The 20432-nt window shown below is 38.5% G+C and overlaps 1 protein-coding gene across 1 annotated transcript in view; it reads left to right on the top strand.

Moving 5' to 3' along the window:
* acss1 (acyl-CoA synthetase short chain family member 1) overlaps nucleotides 1-20432 on the top strand; it is a 64120-nt gene that overhangs the window by 39063 nt on the left and 4625 nt on the right. Inside the window, exons 5-11 of the mRNA XM_003216121.4 lie at nucleotides 4077-4229; nucleotides 5535-5682; nucleotides 7025-7162; nucleotides 7851-7943; nucleotides 15452-15564; nucleotides 16759-16885; nucleotides 19945-20072. Of these exons, the coding sequence (XP_003216169.2) occupies nucleotides 4077-4229; nucleotides 5535-5682; nucleotides 7025-7162; nucleotides 7851-7943; nucleotides 15452-15564; nucleotides 16759-16885; nucleotides 19945-20072 (900 nt within the window). The remainder of the gene's footprint in view (nucleotides 1-4076; nucleotides 4230-5534; nucleotides 5683-7024; nucleotides 7163-7850; nucleotides 7944-15451; nucleotides 15565-16758; nucleotides 16886-19944; nucleotides 20073-20432) is intronic.

Here is a 20432-nt window from a genome sequence, read left to right as displayed (position 1 = left end):
TCAAGCCTTGTTCTTGTTTTCAAGCCTTCGCTCCTGTTTCCCAGCCTTGTTTACCTACGGACCTTGCCTCGTCTTTCAGGACTAAGCCTTGCCTTGTTTCACGGATTTTACCAAGTAATTCCACGGATCTTGTTCTTGTTCCTTGTTACCTTGTGCCACGATTCAAGCCTTGTTTTCAAGTATCAAGTTAATTCCTAGCCTTGCTCAAGTTCATGGACTAAAGGACCTTGTCATCTCCCCTCACTTTGCCTGGCAAAGTGAGTGTTTCGGTTATTGGATTACAACTTTGGACCTTAATATTTCATATTGGACATTGTTTCTTTGGACTAATTTTGACCTTTCCTGAAAGGTCTGCTTCTGGACTAACTTTTACATTTGCTTTTATTAACTTTATATATTTCCTTAATAAAGATATTAGATAGAATCTGGCCTCTGCGTGTGGTTATCGGTGCTCTGTAGCCTGGGTCGTGACAGTATACTGCCGTATTTCTCCAAAAGGACTCAGGGCGGTTTCCAACATATGGCAACAGTTTACATCAAGACAAAGCACATTAGACAATATAAACAATCTAACTAACTTAATAAGCAAAATAACAACAAATAAAATAAAGACTAAAAATGAAAAAAATAAAATAAAAACATCATAAAATACAAAAACCCTGATAAACACATTAAAAATAAAATATATAAAACCGAGTACATTGAAACTCCATCAGGCGAAGTTTAAGGAGTCCAGTGAACAGGAGTACTAAAAAGGATCTAATCTATATATATAAAAGAGTGATGGCATCACGGCAATTCACAAAACAACAAAAGTACAGGCCCCCCAACCTCAAAATTTGACAACACAACCCATCATCCATGCCTCAAGGTTGATACAACAAAAAGAAAAGAAAAACAAAGTCCTAATTAGAGGGAGAGCAATAATTTTTTTTATCCAATTGCTGCCAGTTTAGAGGGCTAATCTCTGCCCACTTGGTTGCCTAGCAACCAACTCAGTCCAGGGGACAGCCAGGTTTCAGTTAGAGGACAGGGAGATTTAGGCCTCACTTAGACTTCTTCCACAGATTATCTAATTTGCACTGGATTATATGGCAGTGTAGACTCAAGGCCCTTCCACACAGCTATATAACCCATTTATAATCTTAGATTATCTGCTTTGCACTGGATTATCTTGACTCCACACTACCATATAATCCACTTCAGTGTGCATTTTATACAGCTGTGAAGAAGGGGCCTCATATAATCCAGTTCTAAGCAGATAATATAAAATTATCAATATACAGTAGAGTCTCACTTATCCAACATAAACAGGCCGGCAGGATAAGTGAATATGTTGGATACTAAGAAGGGATTCAGGAAAAGCCAATTAAACATCAAATTAGGTAATCGTTATACAAATTAAGCACCAAAACATCATATTATACAACAAATTTGACAGAAAAAGCAGTTCCATGCGCAGTAATGCTATGTAGTATTTACAGTAGAGTCTCACTTATCCAACATTCTGGATTATCCAACGCATTTTTGTAGTCAATGCTTTCAATATATCGTGATATTTTGGTGCTAAATTCATAAATACAGTAATTACTACATAGCATTACTGCGTATTGAACTACTTTTTCTGACAAATTTGTTGTCTAACATGATGTTTTGGTGCTTAATTTGTAAAATCATAACTTAATTTGATGTTTAATAGGGTTATCCTTAATTCCTCATTATCCAACATATTCGCTTATCCAACGTTCTGCCGGCCCGTTTATGTTGGATAAGTGAGACTCTACTGTACTGTATTTACAAATTTACCACAAAAATATCACAATGAATTTAAAACACTGACTACAAAAACATTGATTATGAAAAGGCAGACTGCGTTGGATAATCCAGAACATTGTATAAGCGAATGTTGGATAAGTGAGATTCTTCTTTAATATGAAATAATTACTGGGATAGAATAATGCAGAACAATATAATCTCTAAAACCAGGACAGTAAATAAACAGGGGAATTCCACACAGGAAACAATCAGGGCCAGCTAACACCTCCCAACAAAGTATTCTCATCATCAAAGTCTGGAAAATCCTCTGTTTTCTCAGGGCCACAGACAGTAGAAGCACATAAAATATCGCAAACAACACCACTCTGAAAACAAGGGAATTCCAGACAGGAAACAATCAGGGCCAGCTAACACCTCCCAACAAAAAATTCACTCAGGGAGGAAACAGCCAGGCTTTAAAGCTGCAAGGCCATTACATCCTAATCATTTTGCCTAATTGCAGCATTCATACTTGCCTCCAACAAACAAAAAAAACCAATCAGAAATATTGTATATTCACAACCTTTAGGAAATAATATCCCCTGATGGCGCAGTGTGTTAAAGCGCTGAGCTGCTGAACTTCTGGACCGAAAGGCCACAGGTTTGAATTGGGGGAGCGGAGAGAGCCCCCACTGTTAGCCCCAGCTTCTGCCAACCCAGAAGTTCGAAAACATGCAAATGTGAGTGCATCAATAGGTACTGCTCCGGCGGGAAGGTAACGCCGCTCCATGTAGTCATTCCACATGACCTTGGAGGAGTCTACGGACAACGCCGGCTCTTCGGCTTAGAAATGGAGATGAGCACCAACCTCCAGAGTCAGACACGACTGGACTTAATGTCTGGGGAAAACCTTTACCCTTGACCTTAACTACCACCAATTCCTCAATACTTTATTTCCCATACCACCATACTTCGCCACAGCAACGCGTGGCCGGGCACAGCTAGTTAACTATAAAAGAACTGGGTGAGGGGTAGTGCAAACAGCATATCACAGAACCAAAAGCAATATTGTTGTCAGATAATTGTATTCCTCTGAAAGGAAAGTTATGATTTGCCAGACATTGGCAGCAGATGTTTTTTTATATCAGCCATGTACTTTCTGTAACAGTAATTGCAGGGTTTTAAGATTAAACTTCCCTTTCTGCTATTTCATAAGATAACGCCAAGCATCTTGTGATGACTCATGACCAGATTGGAAGACTTCCCCCCTCCCATTTGAGTTACAAGTCACCCTTGCCAAGCAGAAACTTCTAGTTCCTTTGATGAGATATTTTAATAGACTTTGCTATAGTTAGCATTTGACTGTATTTCATTATTAAGTGTTTTACAGGCTGAAACTGTTGGGGAATTTGAGCTATTAAGCTAAAAAATAACCCTCAGTTGGGGGCAATTCCGTCAAAATGTAGCAGAGGACCAGGAGTAAACTCCATAACCAGCAGAAACTTATGTGTGGTGAGAAGGGATAGGCTTCTATTCCTTAGGATGGCTCAGGGTTGCAGAGTCAGAAGTTTGGTTCAAAAATATTTATTGAAGTAAAAGAAATACATTCTTGATAGAAAAGGTTTTGGAGCTAACTAGCTACTAAATCTCATCTTCTAAAGAAGGTAAAAGGTAAAAATATCAATGCAGCTACATTTTGCGTAGAGAGAGACAAAATGTGCATCCTCACAAGGAGAAAGGAAAAGCAGTAGTCTTTATTTTATTTGGTGGAGACCGCATGGTCAATCCAGAGCAGTTTAAACTTAAGAGGAAGTTCCCTCACAGAAATTCCATTACTACGTCATCAAAGGGGGAGGAGACAGTGGCTAGCCGGAAAGACAAAGCCCTTTTGGGAAACATGCAGTATGTCTCTAGTCTAGCTACTCATTGAGGACTGGAAATTTAATGACACAAAAACTTGTGCAGTCCAGGGATGAAACCCAACAGAAACATATTATGATATTTCCAGAAAAACCAGATATATGTCTTGTAACTCAGTCACATCATTTTTGTGTTTTGTTCATCCCAGGGTTTGGAATAATGTCTTAAAGGTGTCATTGTGTTGTACTGCAGAAAACACTAAAGAAGGATGCATGTGAGATTGATGCACAAGACTGCATGACTGATTGTTGTCCGAATTGAGCTTCAGAGGGTAACATAGCAAATTTGGGTTTGCAGCTGTTTCCGCACAGAAACGTGAGAGTAATTGAAGAAACAGACTTTGTGAAACCAGAACATTGCTTTAGCTTTTATGATTTTTTTCATCTTTGTATGTTTTTTAGGAAATGGCAAAGGCGGCTTCTGTTTGTCCCCCTGAAATCATGGACAGTGAAGATATGCTATTTATGCTTTACACTTCGGGAAGCACAGGGAAACCTAAAGGAATTGTTCACACCCAGGCAGGATACCTGCTTTATGCTGCTTTAACGCACAAGGTATTTAAGCAACCATAGTTGGGGAAAGCACATCTCTTGTTTTTAAGCATAGTAGTAACTGTAGGGAAACTTTATAACATGTTTGAACATGTGTTGAGGCATTTTGATTATAATGTCTTATAAAAATTCTCCAATTCTAATAGTTCTAGTTTAAATTCTGTGAACTCCAGAACCTGAAAATAGTTCCATGCTCACGATAACTCCGTTGGATGAATATTTCATCCATCATTTTTGTTATTTAGGAAGGACATAGGACGTAGATATGTGTGTAAGTGGAAGAGAATATAATGTGTTTGGTGGTTAGGTGTGGGATTTATGTTGGTTTGTCATGCAGTTTTATTTTTGATGCTATGTTAGAATTGTTAATAACACTTTTTAAAAAAACATGGTTTGGTTGAAATAAGCTAAAAAATGTTGGATGCATTTTTGTGCCATATCAGTGATAGTTAAGATAGTCAGGTTTGACCAAAATGCTTATTTGTGGTTAATTAAAAAACAAAAGCTAGTCTCCTTGTAATTGTGTTAGAGAAAAGGTGGGAAGTATGAATATGCAGACTCAAAACTCACTGTAGATCATACCATTATAATAAGCTGTCACTTGTTGTGATGCCCAAGCCAGCTGAGTACTACTGCATATGTTTACGTATTGACTAATTGAACTGAAAACCTTCAAGGGGTATACAATTTTTCTTCAATTGTAAGATGCCATTGATTGTAAGATGCCACTACAATCAATCTCAGTACCACTACCACCAACAAAAATACATAAGATACCCCTGTGATTCTAAGATGCACCCTATTGTTAGAAATGTTTATATAAGAAAGGCAGTATTATTAATATTTGAAAAATGCTTTATTAAAATATATTTAAGTTTCATATAACTTTTTATATGTACAAATATCTGTTCGTTGTAATTGTCAGTAGGGAAACTAATGAATTTTGAAATGCTGGTTTCACTAACATTATATTATAAACAAGCTTAAATTGCAGTCATCAATTAATTTTAACATCTTTGTGCATTTTCTGCAATTTAGAGATGGGCGCTTGAAATTACAGTAGTGTGTTCTGTTAAGAAAATAAAGCTAGCAGAAGTCCTTTAATTCTTCTGTAGTTATTGATTGGATTTTTTTCCCTCATACCTCATGTGAAACCATGAATTGGAGACCTTGAAAGGGAAAGTATGAGGTTTGGTCTTGTCTTCACCACATCATACAAGTAACTGCTGAAGCCTAGTGATCTCATGGTGATAACATCCCTCAGAAAGGAACTGTGTAAAATTACCTCTCTGTACTGTTCTTTTACAGCATGTATTTGACGTCAAGCAAGATGATATTTTTGGTTGTGTAGCTGATATCGGTTGGATCACAGGACACAGCTATGTGGTGTATGGACCACTCTGCAATGGATGTACCACAGTTCTGTTTGAAAGTACTCCCGTTTATCCTGATCCAGGTGACTTTCAAATCTAATACTAGCAAACTGCCCTGAGTCCTTTCGGGGAGATAGATGCGGGATATAAATAAAGTTTGTTGTTGTTGTTATTATTATTATTATTATTATTATTATTATTATTATTATATGTAAACATACTACTGTGCGTAGGGAACAGTTGCAGTTTTTTTAGTAGAGGACTTTTGCTTGCAAATGATCTCAGGCTGTGTTTTCAAATTCTTTCTGGAAGCCCAGAGATCTGAGTCAGTCCTGCCGATAAGGAACGGGAAGGGGGTGGTGTGTATATGTGGGTGTGTCACGTTCTACAAAACCTCTTCCTAACTCTGATATTATGTCAGGATATTCCTTAGGATAACATAATCATTCTCGGGGAAATAATATAAAAAAACAAATTAAAACTAAGTGCTGGATATAGCAATTACGTATCTTTATTTAAAAGAGGATTGTGTATTTTGTATCCCATCCCATAACATAAGCAGTATGTCTGGCTTGCAATAAAATCAGTTTAAATAATGTATAATAATGTATAATTTAGAACAAGAACAATTAAAACAATTTTGAGACCATCTTAAATGACTGAATAATTTAAAAACTTAAAACTGGTAATGATGAAATCATAACAGACCCTTCCACACCGCATAATTGCATAATCCTAACTGCCACAGCAATATCCTATGGAATGCTGGCTTGTGTAGTTTGGTGGTGCACTAGAGCTTTCTGACTAAACTCTAAATACCCTTCCCTTAATTTAAAACTGCAAATCCTAGAATTCAACAGGATATGGTCATGGCAATTAAAAAGAAATCTTAGTGCTATAACTGTGTCGTGCAAAAGAACTGGAAGTTTGCAGGGTTTGATAAAAAGACCAAGTTTTAACTGAGGTTTGGGTTTTGTTTTTTTTTTGAGGCTGGATTGACTATGGTTACCTGCTATTCAGCTACTGTTTTACCACTGTTTAAGGAGTACAAATGAAATGCCAAATATCTGTTTAGACGTTATTACTGAGCTTTGTCCCAAACTGCAAACTAAGTGCACAGTAAGTCGTGCATCTCTTTTTATAAAGATACCAAAAATTACCTAGACTGCTAAGATGAATTACCTGCATATTGCTAGAGGGGAAGTTAAAGGGGACAGGCAGGAAGAAATGCAAAACATCCATAATAGTGTCAGTTTATATCATAAAAGGGTTAGTATAGGTAGGGAAGAAGGGGATACATTTGAGGTCACCCCAGCTATCTAGCTATTACTACTTTTTTGTTCTCATTGAGCTAGAAAGATTCAGAGCTTGTTGTGTTTTATGGCGTTTACACCACTAACTTGAAATAACTTTGGATTTTTGCAGGTCGATATTGGGAAACTGTGCAAAGATTAAAAATAAATCAGTTTTATTGTGCTCCCACTGCATTACGTTTGCTACTGAAGTATGGAGATGAATATGTGAAGAAATATGACAGGTCTTCTTTAACTACCCTTGGATCAGGTGAGGATGGGCAACTTAATCTATATCTCCATTTGAAGTCCCTAGTTCGGTTTATTTTTTCTGGATGCTGAATTTCCATAGGCCTGCATTCATTCTAAAGATTAGGTGGTGGTTAGAGGGAAGAAACTTGAATAACTTGAAAACATTCCTAAGCTTCCGTCTAAGCCAAGGGGTGGTAATTGTGTGGCTTGCATGTAGTCTTTCTTTCTTTCTTTCTTTCTTTCTTTCTTTCTTTCTTTCTTTCTTTCTTTCTTTCTTTCTTTCTTTCTTTCTTTCTTTTTTTCTTTCTTTCTTTCTTTCTTTCTTTCTTTCTTTCTTTCTTTCTTTCTTTCTTTCTTTCAGCTTCATCACAGGTTTATCTCTACCCTTCTCCAGACCCTCCGCAACTGCAAAAGTAATCTATGGAACCCTACTCCTAAATCTGGCAAAATAGTTCAAGAGGATCCAAACATGGCTCCCAACCCTCTGAACAGACGAACTAATTATGCCTACTGTCAAAGGCTTTCATGGCCGAAATCACAGGGTTGTTGTATGTTTTCCGGGCTGTATGGCCATGTTCCAGAAATATTCTCTCCTGATGTGGGTGAAATGTCAGGAGAGAATATAGCTATAGGGTTCCTTTTGGCAGTTAGTCTTTTGAGCTCTTTGTTCAGAAATCACAGTTTTTAAAAAATGTTTTGTATTTTAGTGGGAGAACCAATAAACAATGAAGCATGGCAGTGGTTCTACGATGTGGTAGGAGATAGAAGATGTATGGTTGTGGACACATGGTGGCAAACAGGTAAAATAATGGCAGTGAATATGTGTTCATAAAAAAGCAAAACAGTGTGCTTTGTGTTATCTGGCTTATCTGCTTAAGTGACAACTTGATCATAGTCATCCCATTTGCTAATGATATTGGATATATTAGATGAGCTGCTTTTCCAGATAGAGCAGTCACTCGAGGCGAGTGTACAATTATGTCTTCTTGAAAACTAGATTATGTTTTATGTTTTCAGTGTATGCTATATCTTTATCTTGGCTATAGATTTAAATGATTTCCAAGGTTATTGATATGCTATTTTCAAAAGGAAATGTAGCTAAAATTGAAAAGATTTTTAAGAGACGGAATTTCTGGGACATGTAAAATCACTATGACAATTTTCTCTTGTTACATCTTATACCTTGAATGCTACTCTCAATTGAAACTCTCTCCTTTGGGTGTATGAATACATTCCAGTATTTGTTCCATGTTCCACTGGTTTCCTCTGGAACCCAATTTAGGTGATTGAGTGTCTATACATTTGAAGGGAAAAATGATAAGGTTGCAGGGGTGGGCTTGGTTCTAAGGTAAAGAGGAGTATGTAAATTATTTTTAAAAATGTGGATAGCAAGGATTTGCTAATTTTCAAGATGGGTGCAGTGTGTGGGATGTAGAAGAAGAAGAAGCTGAATTTCAGGCGGCAAGTTGAAATTGAGGAGTAATGATATGAGGTTAAAGACATTCCTGTCTTCTGCTACACACTGAACTTTCAGAAGTAGTGAAAGGAAAAAGATATTTCCCACATTCCAGAATGCCTTCTCCTGCACTATATCTATACACATAATAAAAGTGAAAATATATATGTACCAGTATGTGTGTGGCTGGGATGTGCACTTACACAGACAAGCTCCCACTTCCACAAAAAGCTATAGCTTCCACTACTCAGGAGACACTAATAGCCCCCCCTCCAATGACATTGCAGGTTATAGAGAGTGCAGTAAACATGTCCAAGAGCCCTGCCAATGTCCTCCACAAATACCATACTGCCCACCACACAAGTGAAGGCTTTCATACGGCAACAATTTCCACCTAGATTTTCTGTTTTTCCTCCACCACAGACATCTCAGTATTTCTGACTCTCTCCATTGGTGTGAAATCTGCATGGCCCTGCCCACTGCCTCTCCCAGAACACTTTCCTATTCCTTTCCATGGCACACAACAAACAGAGGAACTCATCAGCAACTGAACATACTGGAGGGGTTTGGGGGGAACTGACCTTCCTTTCCAGGAGTTGTAGTTCACCCACAACCAGGGAAACGGTGACCTCCACTGAAGATGGACCTAGATCAAACTTGGCACACAGAACCCCATACCTAACTCAACCTACTGAGGGATTTGAGGGGGATTGACTCACCATAGTGGGAGTTATAGTTTACCCAACAGCCGGAGAGCACACTGAACTCCACCAATGAGTCATCCAGAGCAAATTACCAGACAACACCGGGTACCCAAGCTATTCTATATATGAAATAGCAGGTTCTTAAAAGGAACAGTGCCAGAGTTGATCTCTCCCTGCCCTGTTCTCCTTTTTATTGATTGAAAAGAGCTATACAATTGCTGTAAAAATGCTCATGTTGAAAGCATTCCATCACTATTTAACACAGCAATTGAAGTATCTAGCATTTTAGGAAGGAAATATTTTTCCTTTTCCCTGAAGTAACATTCCTCAGGCATGAAAGCCACTAAAGAGTTTATATTCCAAGAAACCCTGTTTATATTGTAATTTTTTTGCCTCAGATTCAATTTCTAAAATAGTAATATTGGTCCACCCAGACTTATAAACTAATTATTTAAAGTAGAATGATTCCCCCTTCCCCCAATAATGACTGCTGGTGGAAAACCATAATGTCTCAAAAGCTGATTATGCAGTGTATTCAATGTAAATCTACACATTTTTGTGGGATTTATTGTTTCCTGTGGATATAAAGGGTAGTTATAACAATAATTCATGTTGTTTTTGAAGATGCATAATGTGTGTTGATTTTCAATTGCACATCTCATAATCAATTTAAAAATAGCCCGTTAATTGCTGTTTATCCTCTCTGGAACATTGCTCTCTGAAGCAGCAGTGTGCCACAAGATAATCAACTTGAACAAGCATAAAGATTAGCAAATCAGGCTTTCCAAATCCATTTGAAAGCATTGGGGTGAGTGGATAAGTGAGAAGGAGATTATGAGAGAGAGTGTATCAGTGGGGTGCAATGAGGGGGAGCAGCAAGGTAGGCAGACTGACAGAGAGATCAGAGTTCAAATCTTAACTGTTGTTATATTTGGAAAGTGTGATAGGCTCTGTGTGGCAGCATAACTTTCATATTTTATGTTCTGGTTAAACTTATTCCTTCAAGACATAATATAGAAGCCTCAAATGTAATACAGTAAGATCCCCATATCCATGAGAGATACAGTGGAAACTCGACTTAAGAGCACCCCAACGTAAGAGCCCCTTGAGTTAAGAACCACTGTGTGTCTGGTTTTGCTTTGACATATGAGCAGCATTTTGAGTTAAGAGCTAATGACAGAGGGAGCACTAACGCAAGAGTAGGGGGCTTTAGGGAGCAGCCTCTATGCCTCGTGATCTTGTCTGTTCTGGGAAATTGCTCTTTGCTTTGCTCTTGACTGCTTTGTGGAACTTTGGGTTAGTTGATTTTGTGTGGTTTTTATTCCTGGTATGTTTGGCTTCATGAAGAGATAGGGAGAGAGAGCAAGAGAGAGAGGGAGGCTGGGATGGGTACAGTGTGAAGAAAATGGAATTTCTGCCTCTTCACTTTGTGCTTCCTTGCCACAACTTTGTGCTTCTATCATTTTAAAGTTGTTCTTCCTTTTTTATTGTTCCATGTGAATGTGCATTTATACATTATTTGTTATTTATAAAGTACATTTTCTTATTTAAAAACATGGAACAAAAAATGGAGGGGTTTCGGGAAGGTGGCGGAACGGATCAGTAGCATTTCAGTGGGAAAATTTGCTTTGAGATAAGAGCTTTTTGATGTGTTGTTGAAGGCTGGGTTGCTGTGGGTTTTCCAGGCTGTATGGCCATGTTCCAGAAGCATTCCTGTTTCCTGAGTGTCCTAAAATCAGGACAGTAAATAAAAAATACCACTCAGAAAACAGAGGAATTCCAGACATTGAAACAATCAGAGCCAGCTAACACCTCCCAACAAAGGATTCTCCCAGGAAGAAGCCAGACTTTGAAGCTACAAGGCCATTCAGTGCTAATCAGTCTGGGAAATTGCACAATTCACACTTTCTTCAAGCAGACAAGAGTTCTTTCTCCCACCCCAGACCTTCCACAGAGAATATAAACCCCACTTGCATAGTTTTCCAACAGATCTCACAACCTCTGAGGATGCCTGCCATAGATGGGGGTTAACGTCAGGAGATAATGCTTCTGGAACATGGCTATGCGGTCCAGAAAACTCACAACAACCTAGAGCATTATGAGTTAAGAGCTCAGTAATGGAACAAATTAAACTCTTAAGTCAAGGTATCACTGTAATGTCAAATGAGGCATCTCACTGTTTCTTGTCCTCTGAAGGCGTAGTCTTCTACTTTCCTAGAATTTGATAAGGACAAACAAGATAAAGAGGTTAATGCCTTTAAAGTACTGTATACACTATAAACAGTAACAATGGCTTTAAGATATTTTGAGTGATTTGTAATTAGGGCACACAGCCATCCATTACCTTTTAGGCTTCCCAAATAACTTTCCCATTAGCGTATAAGCCCTGTTTGAGCCTTGATCTCTATAAATGAAAAAAGATGGAGGATTGCTGTTTTGTGCCAAGTAGGGCAGCTCTTCTTTCTACGTCTCCAGCCTTCAGAGGGCAAGCAAGGAGCAAAATCCTGAGATAAGAGTACTAATAAATTATAGACTTTTAGCAGTAGATCTTAATTTGGTGTAAATTGCTGGTATCAGGGTAACTGCATATATTTATGCCAGCTGTGGAGTGTGGCTTTTATTAATGCAAGGCCTAAAATTTCTTTGATTTTATTACTGTTGTTTCTTTTTGTGTATTTGCTAGTGTTAGGCTATAAAAGATCTGATTAAGGTTGAAATCTCTGATCTGATTTAACATTTATCCTGATAGAAATGAGGAAAGAATGATTAAGAGGCTCAATCCTGAATTGAAAATAATCGCAGAATGCCCATAATGGGTGGGAGAATCTAATCCTATACAATAATAGCATTTTAGTCTCATAAACCGCTTTTCGGCAAACCATTTGAAGTGCTGTGAAAACAGCAGAAGGAAGCACATTCCATAATGTCCTTACACTTCTATCATTGCTGTCGAAATCACTTGCTAAGTACATAAAATTGGGTTGAATATAATTCTCTAGGTAGCTTCCCAGCTCATTGGTTGGAGGCAGAAGGTGAAAAACAGAACAAGGAGCACACCTGGACACAATAAATTATTTGAGAACACAGAAATGCTGGACCACTCTAACAACGATCATGTCAGACTACACAGAGAAGCCATTGAAATCCACAAATATGTGGACAATTTCAACAGAAAGGAGGTGTTGTAGCCCAGCCTTCCATCTAAGCTGTCAGGTGAGCATGAGGTTGGCCCCATTCAGCCTGTGATTGTCCCTGCATCTGCCTTGTCAGAAGTGCAGCCAGAGTTTGTTCCCCTACCTGCCTTGCCAGAGGACTCTGGGTTTGGGCCTGAGATGCAGCCAAAGTTTGTCTCAGCGGATTCTGGGACCAGAGACAGAATTGTTGCAAGAAGGCAGTTTGAACTGCATCCCTCACAGGTCGGATCTTTTGAAATGAAATAATGAGCTACCTTCTCACGGTATGAGACCCTGAATTTCCCATAAGAAGCCTTGCTTTCTCTGAAACAGCCAGAGGTGGTAACGTTTCTAATTCAAAAAGGAAGATCTTTGCTTCGTGTGTATGTTTGTGGTCTTGTATCTTGATTCAAGTTCCAGCCTTGCTTTTTTCCTGTGTTTCCAGTTGATTTTGCAGTTTGTTTTTGTGTTCCAGCCAAGACCGTTGCCTTATGTTCCAGCCGAGAACCTTGTTGTGTGATCCAGCTTGGACTCTGTACTTGGACTAAATTTGGAGTCTTGTTCATGCATTCCAGTGTACTTTCCTGTGTTTCCAGTTTGATTCATGCCTTGGATTAATCCTAGAAACTCTTGTTTGGACTATTAGTGAGATCTTTTTGTGGGACTTACTTTGATATCTAGTTTGATATCTAGTTCTTTGAGTGATTTTCATAGACTCTTCAAGTTTATTAAGTACTTTGTTCTTGTGGATTTAAACCTGTGGCGCAGGCGGGAGAGCAAGCCAGCTACAATTAACTGCAATGAATCACTCTGACCAGGAGGTCATGAGTTCGAGGCTGCTTGGAGCCTATGTTTGTTTGTCTTTGTTCTGTGTTAAAAGGCATTGAATGTTTGCCTATATGTGTAATGTGATCCGCCCTGAGTCCCCTTCTGGGTGAGAAGGGCGGAATACAAATGCTGTAAATAAATAAATAAATACATTTTATTGACTTTGAACTTTAATGTGCTATTTCTTGCATATAATCTTCAATAAACAGCTTTCTTGCTTATATTCTGGGGCTCCAGTGTGCATTTGAGGTGCCTGTTCAGCCTAGGAGTTCAACAGGAGGAAACCATGAAAATGAACAAAATCTGGCTACCAATATTAAAAAACTCTAAAAGCAGAACAGTAAATAAGGAACAACACTCTGAAAACAGGGGAATTCCAGACATGAATCAATCAGGGGCAGCTAATACCTCCGAACAAAATATTCCCCCAGGCAAGAAGAAGCCAGGACATGAAGCTGGCAAGGCCATTAATGCTAATCAAGTGATTAATTACAGCATTCACACTGGCCTCCAACAGACAAGAGTTCTTTCTCCCACCCTGGACCTTCCACAGATATATAAACCTTCCTTGCTTAGTTGTTTCAATATACCTCACAACTTCTGAGGATGCCTGCCATAGATGTAGGCGAAACGTTAGGAGCGAATACTTCTGGAAAATGGCCAGTCCGAAAAACTCCCAACGACCCTGAGATTCTGGTCATGAAAGCCTTCGACAACACATTTTTATAGAGCAGCTTTATGCCTCCTTCCCACTCTAGAATTGTGGCCATCACTTTCACATTATCAGACATTTTTCTTCTAGTATGATAATTTGGCAGCCTTTATTGTAGCACTCCAAGGCTGGGAAGAGCCTATGTTCTTAACACCACACTCAGGTCCAGGGTGAAATAGCAAAGCAGTGTATTGAAGAATATATCTAAAAAGCAGATCAGCAAAATAGAATAAAAACCAAAGTCAAAATTTCAAAAATAGTCCACAGAATTCAAAGTTCAAGATTAGCATTAAAAACTATTGATAAATCCATGACAATCCTTAAAACTTGACAGCATGGAGCACGAGCAACAGGAAACATGGAACTGGAAATCCCTTAGAAAGCTTGACTTGACAAGAGATGTATCTTCAAAAACCAACGTTGCCCAGACTGGCAAAGAAACCTTTTGAGCTTGCTAATATAGACAGAAAATCATGCCTTTTCCCCTGAGAAACTGATAAGGACTTTTTGGCTAACAAGTAATTTGACCTTCGCAAACTCTGTTGCGCTGCTCTGTGTTGATGGAACATAAATCTCCTATCTGACTGCTCATTAGACTGAGCACCTGGAATGTCTTTCTCTGAGCTCATCTCTGATTCTGATCTGTTTGTTTTATCCATGACAATTATTGTTCACCCCTATGCTATTAAGTTGACTTTCTTTCTGACCTTAACTAAGGAACTATCAAAGCAAGAAGGTAAAATCACGAATGGGGTTAAAACCTATATTTCCTGCTTACCTAATCATGGCCCCTTTAATTGTTTAAGGAACAGTGTAAATTTGTACCAATAGTAATAACATCTGTGTATATAAAAATCTCTTGAAGTTGAACATTTGGGTATATGACCATTCTAGGCATTATACTTTATGCATCCTGGCAGTTCAGAGTGATGGGGATCCTAAAGGAAAAATATGTGAAAATGGTTAATGAAAAATCTCCTTTTAATGTGAATTGTTTATAAGATTGTTCAGTTTATTTTGAGGGAATGAGGAGATAATTCAGTTTATTATTTATTTATTTATTTATTAGCAACATTTATTTCCCGCCCTTCTCACCTTGAAGGGGACTCAGGGCGGCTTACAAGTGATGTGTACATACAATATATTATATTATTAACATAGCACAATATGAGCATTATAAATTACTATATTGTACTATAACACTATATTGTAATATTATTAGTAATATTACATGTAATATAAATATACAATTATAGTAGTGTATTATTATTATTATTATTATTATTATATTGTATTACATTATAATATTATTATCACCTCCTATTACAATGGATGGCAAATATGTTTTGTTCAATGTTGTTACATTTTTTCCATGAAAGAAGAACAGACCATGTATGAATTTCAGCTGACCTTTCTTTCCCCATTGTTTTTTCAGAAACTGGTGGGATTTGCATTGCACCTCGGCCTTCAGAAAAAGAAGATGAGATAATTCCAGCTATAGCAATGAGACCATTCTATGGGATTAACCCAGTACTGATGGATGAGAAGGTGAAAACAGGGAGATATACAGTAGTTATGAAGTTGAGTTGATATATTCAGGCCTGGTACTGAGGCAATTAAATAATCTCTCTAAAACATTGAAAACATGTTTAAAACCAATAAAACCTAGATATATTTTTCCAAGATTGCCATGTGCAGTGACTGCTGCATGTATTTTGTTAAGGAAGCTACTGAATAAATAGCCTGTAGTAGGTGTTGTGTGCGTTCAAGTTATTCAAGTCTTTGATGACCCCAAGGCGAACTTATTATGCAGTCTTTTTGGCAAGAGTTCTTCAGAGGGGGTTAGCCTTTCTCTGAAATTGAGAAAATGTGACAAGACTACCCAGTGGGTTTTCATGGTTGAGTGAGGATTTGACCTCTGGATTCCAGAGTCAGTCTAATACACAAAGCACTACAATAGTGGTTCTCAACCTGTGGGTCCTCAGATACTTTGGCCTCATCCCCCAGAAATCCTAACAGCTGGTAAACTGGCTGGGATTTCTGGCAGTTGTAGGCCAAAACACCTGGGGACCCACAAGTCAAGAACCACTGCACTACAACATGCTGGCTGTAAATGGCCTGTACATGTTCTAAACAGCTGTTCTCAGTCTGGTCCATGAAAGAGAGAGGAAGAAAGGAAGATAGATGAATAGATAGATGGATGGCCTTTCATTATTCACAAATGCAGGAGTATTTTGCTGGTGATAGATACCATTTGTGCACATTTAATTACAAAATATTACGTAATATTAGTTCATAGAGTATTTAAAAATTTGTATGGGATCATTCCAAAAATGTATTATTATATTAGTAGGAACATTTACTTATTTCTCCCTTCTCTCCAAATTTGATGAATAACTAAGTAAATATTTCATGCATTTTAAAGTTTTAAATCTTGTGTTTAATCTTGGTAGTCTGTAGCTGCAAAAGTGTTCATGTTGCTCATGTACTAGAGCAGTGGTTCACAACCTGTGGCTACCCAGATGTTTTGGCCTTCAACTCCCAGAAATCCTAACAGCTGGTAAACTGGCTGGGATTTCTGGGAGTTGTAGGCCATAACATCTGGGGATCCACAGGTTGAGAACCATTGTATTTGAGTCCCAGAGGTGAATTTAATGTATTGTTAGGCCATTTGCTCCTGTTTCTGGTAGATTTAATTGTCTTGCTAACTGTCTTCTTTTTGCTTGCACCCCTTCTCTTCAGGGAAATGTATTAGAAGGCAATGATGTTTCTGGCGCCCTTTGTATTTCCCAGCCCTGGCCTGGCATGGCACGCACTATCTATGGAGACCACCAGAGATTCATAGAAGCTTATTTTAAAACTTACCCAGGTAAGAATGATAAAAGGAAATATGGGTGTAACATGTGCACAGCATTCTTTTGCACAATTTTTTACTATTTTCCTCTTCTTTCAACAACAATATGGCGTGCTTTTGCTCCCTTTAAAAATATTAAGGGAATTTTGTTTTATGGAATGTTGAAACCTGTATTCAGCACTAGTCATGCCTGTTAAGCAAAGTTTTATTATATAAAGACAATATGGAGACAAATAAACATTCTGAAACATCTCTGTTTATTTAATACCGGATTGAATTCTAGGAAAAGGAGCTTGTGGAAAATAGAGTAAGATTGCAAAACATAAATAAAAGAATAAAGGATTCTGTTAGAATTGTTGTTAATGTTCTGTTGCATCAGGTGAAATCGGTGATGACTTGGAAACAATGTGAGATCTTGAACAGGTATGGTCCATGATTTATCTATTTATCGTGTCAGAAGCGAATTGAGACTACAGTTATAATGTATGAAAAAACCACAAACAAAATTAAAAACTTGGCATTATACTAAATTTCCTTTGACCAGAAGCTGGCCACTTGGAGTGCTTCTGGTGTCGCTGTGAGAAGGTCCTCCATTGTGCATGTGGCAGGGCTCAGGCTGCATTGCAGTAAGTGGTCTGTGGTTTACTCTTCTCCACACTTGCATGTCATGGACTCCACTTTGTGGCCCCATTTCTTAAGATTGGCTCTGCATCTTGTGATGCCAGAGCGCAGTCTGTTCAGCGCCTTCCAAGTCGCCCAGTCTTCTGTGTGCCCAGGAGGGAGTTTCTCATCCAGTCTCAGCTACTGATTGAGGTTCCAGGTTTTAACCTGCTACTTTTGGACTCTTGTTTGCTGAAGTGTTCCTGTGAGTATCCCTGTAGATCTTAGGAAGCTATTTCTTGATTTAAGACGTTGGCATGCTGGCTGATATCCAAACAGAGTATGGGCCGGAGATGTCAATGCCTTGGTCCTTTCATTACAGGTTGCTACTTCCCGACGGATATTGGGTAGTGCAATGCCGGCTAAACAGCATAATTTCAGTCCATGGTGATTCCATAAGGCTTGCTCTTATCTCTAGACCAGGCGAGGGCAGTGCTGATGTTTATTGTCACATCTGACAATTCCACCCACAGTTCATTTTCCATAGAGAAATGAAGCTATGGAGGATTACAAGTGATAAAATAATTTCCTTTTTTAAAATGAATGTAAATGGTTTATTTTGTACTTATTAGAGTTGTTTTTTTTAAATTGATTTTCATGAAGCAACAAAACGATGACGTTTGGGAAATTTTGCCTTAGTGAGTAAGATAATAGAAATAATACTAAGTAATTATTTTCTGAGTAAATGGCACTTTTAATATATCAGACATGATTTATGCCAAATTATGTTATATATAACAACGACTTTCAATCTGAAAAAGATGCTGATGTTGCATGGTTTCCCCCCCCCCCCCCCCAAATCTGCATTAAAATAAAACCTGGAGGGGGGAAAAAGCTTTTCTGTATGACTTCAACAAACATTCTGTATGACTTCGGTGGCGAAGTGCGTTAAAGCACTGAGTTGGAGACCGAAAGGTCCCAGGTTCAAATCCCGGGAGTGGCGTGAGCGGCCGCTGTTAACTCCAGCTCCTGCCAACCCTGCAGTTCGAAAACATGCCAATATGAGTAGATCAATAGGTACCGCTCCAGCAGGAAGGTAACGGCACTCCATGCAGTCATGCCAGCCACATGATCTTGGAGGTGTCTACGGACAACACCGGCTCTTCGGCTTAGAAATGGAGATGAGCACCAACCCCCAGAGTCAGTCATGACTGGACTTAACGTCAGGGGAAACCTTTACCTTTACCTTTTCAACTTTTCCAAAAAAATTACATATTTAATTCTCCTATTTATTTCTTCTCCTATCCTTCCATAGTTTTCCCTTGTATTTAGCACAGGCTTTCTATGTCATTTTTTTTTGTAATGGCACAGAAATGAAAGCAGAAATATTTCCAGTAGCCTCACCCATTTGGAAAACAGTTGTGTGTTGCAGTAAACAAAGTTTCCACTTCCAGTTTTCATGTTTTTGGATCTTAGTCTTATAATTACCTATTTACATATATAAATGTGTCCCTTACTTACTACTTACTTAGGCAGTAGCTTGTAGCTCGAGGATGATGGCCCTCCAAGTGTAGTGTCTTGGTGGTGGATGTGTAGGTGGCTGTGGAGACCTATTCTTGACCCGCAGATTCTTTGACACGTTTCTCCCTTAAGCCCTCCATTCATGCCTCTTGGAATTCTGCAGCACTGCTGGTCACAGCTGACTTCCAGTTAGAGCACTCAAGGGCCAGGGCTTCCCAGTTCTCGGTGTCTATGCCACAGTTTTTAAGGTTGGCTTTAAGCCCATGCTTTCAATCTCTTTTCCTTTCAACCAGCATTACATTTCCCATTCTTGAGTTGGGAGTATAGCAATTGCTTTGGGAGATAGTGATCAGGCATTCAGACAACATGGCCAATCCAGCGGAGTTGATGTCGTAGGAGCATCACTTCAATGTTGGTGGTCTTTGCTTCTTCCAGCATGCTGACATTTGTCTGCCTGTCTTCCCATGAGATTTGCAGGATTTTTCGGACTGTGTGTGTGTAAATGTGTCCCATACCATGCATATACAGCCAGCCTCCACATTCACTGGGGTTGGGATGTCCATAAAAGTGGAAAGCCCCTGAATAGAAAAAGAATATTATTTTCAAACAAAGGACACCTTTCTGGGAATTTCCAGATCCTCTAGCATAACTTCTGGGGGACCTAGAGAGACTTTGCTGATCAAATAATCAAATCTGCAAATATGGAAGACTGATTGTATTACAGAATAAGTTCCACTGTTTGCGTCTGTGTTAACATAAAAACATGTACTGTGTGAAGTCATCTTCTTTCCACTGTGATAAATATCAGTGATTCATAATAATCTGCCTGCAATATAAACACTGTGATTTTTTTTCCACAGGAGTAATTGGCAGTGTCATCTACAAGAGCACTGTGATCTTAAGAAATGTTTGCACTAGGATTTACTGACATTACGCCTGTTTCGTCACTGTAGGTTATTATTTCACGGGTGACGGAGCTTACAGAACCAAAGAAGGCTATTACCAGATAACAGGGCGAATGGATGATGTGTTGAACATCAGTGGACACAGACTTGGAACTGCTGAGATCGAAGACGCCATGGTAATTGTTGAGCATCAAGAATTCACTCTTGTAAACTGATCTGAACAAAACAACTTATTGCATAAGATTTTGGTTTGAGGGTTGGCTCACCTGTGGACATTCATTTATGCTCTCATTGTGACATTAAGAGATAACTTGTATGTGCGAATGTGCTGTTAAGGATTAACTACCACAATTGATTATCTGTCAATCAATGTAAACTCAGATAAATGCTTACAATGGAGACAGCTCACATATTTGGTGGGTATGAACAAGCTTTTTGACACTCGTCCTACTAAAAACTCATGCTTAAAACAGATAACATTATGAAATCACAGTACAAACGAATTAGTTAATGGCATAATTTAAATGATCTGCTTT

The sequence above is a fragment of the Anolis carolinensis genome, chromosome 1 (assembly GCF_035594765.1).
Source record: "Anolis carolinensis isolate JA03-04 chromosome 1, rAnoCar3.1.pri, whole genome shotgun sequence".
Lineage (NCBI taxonomy): Eukaryota > Metazoa > Chordata > Lepidosauria > Squamata > Dactyloidae > Anolis > Anolis carolinensis.
This window is presented reverse-complemented; position numbering and strand designations above follow the sequence as displayed.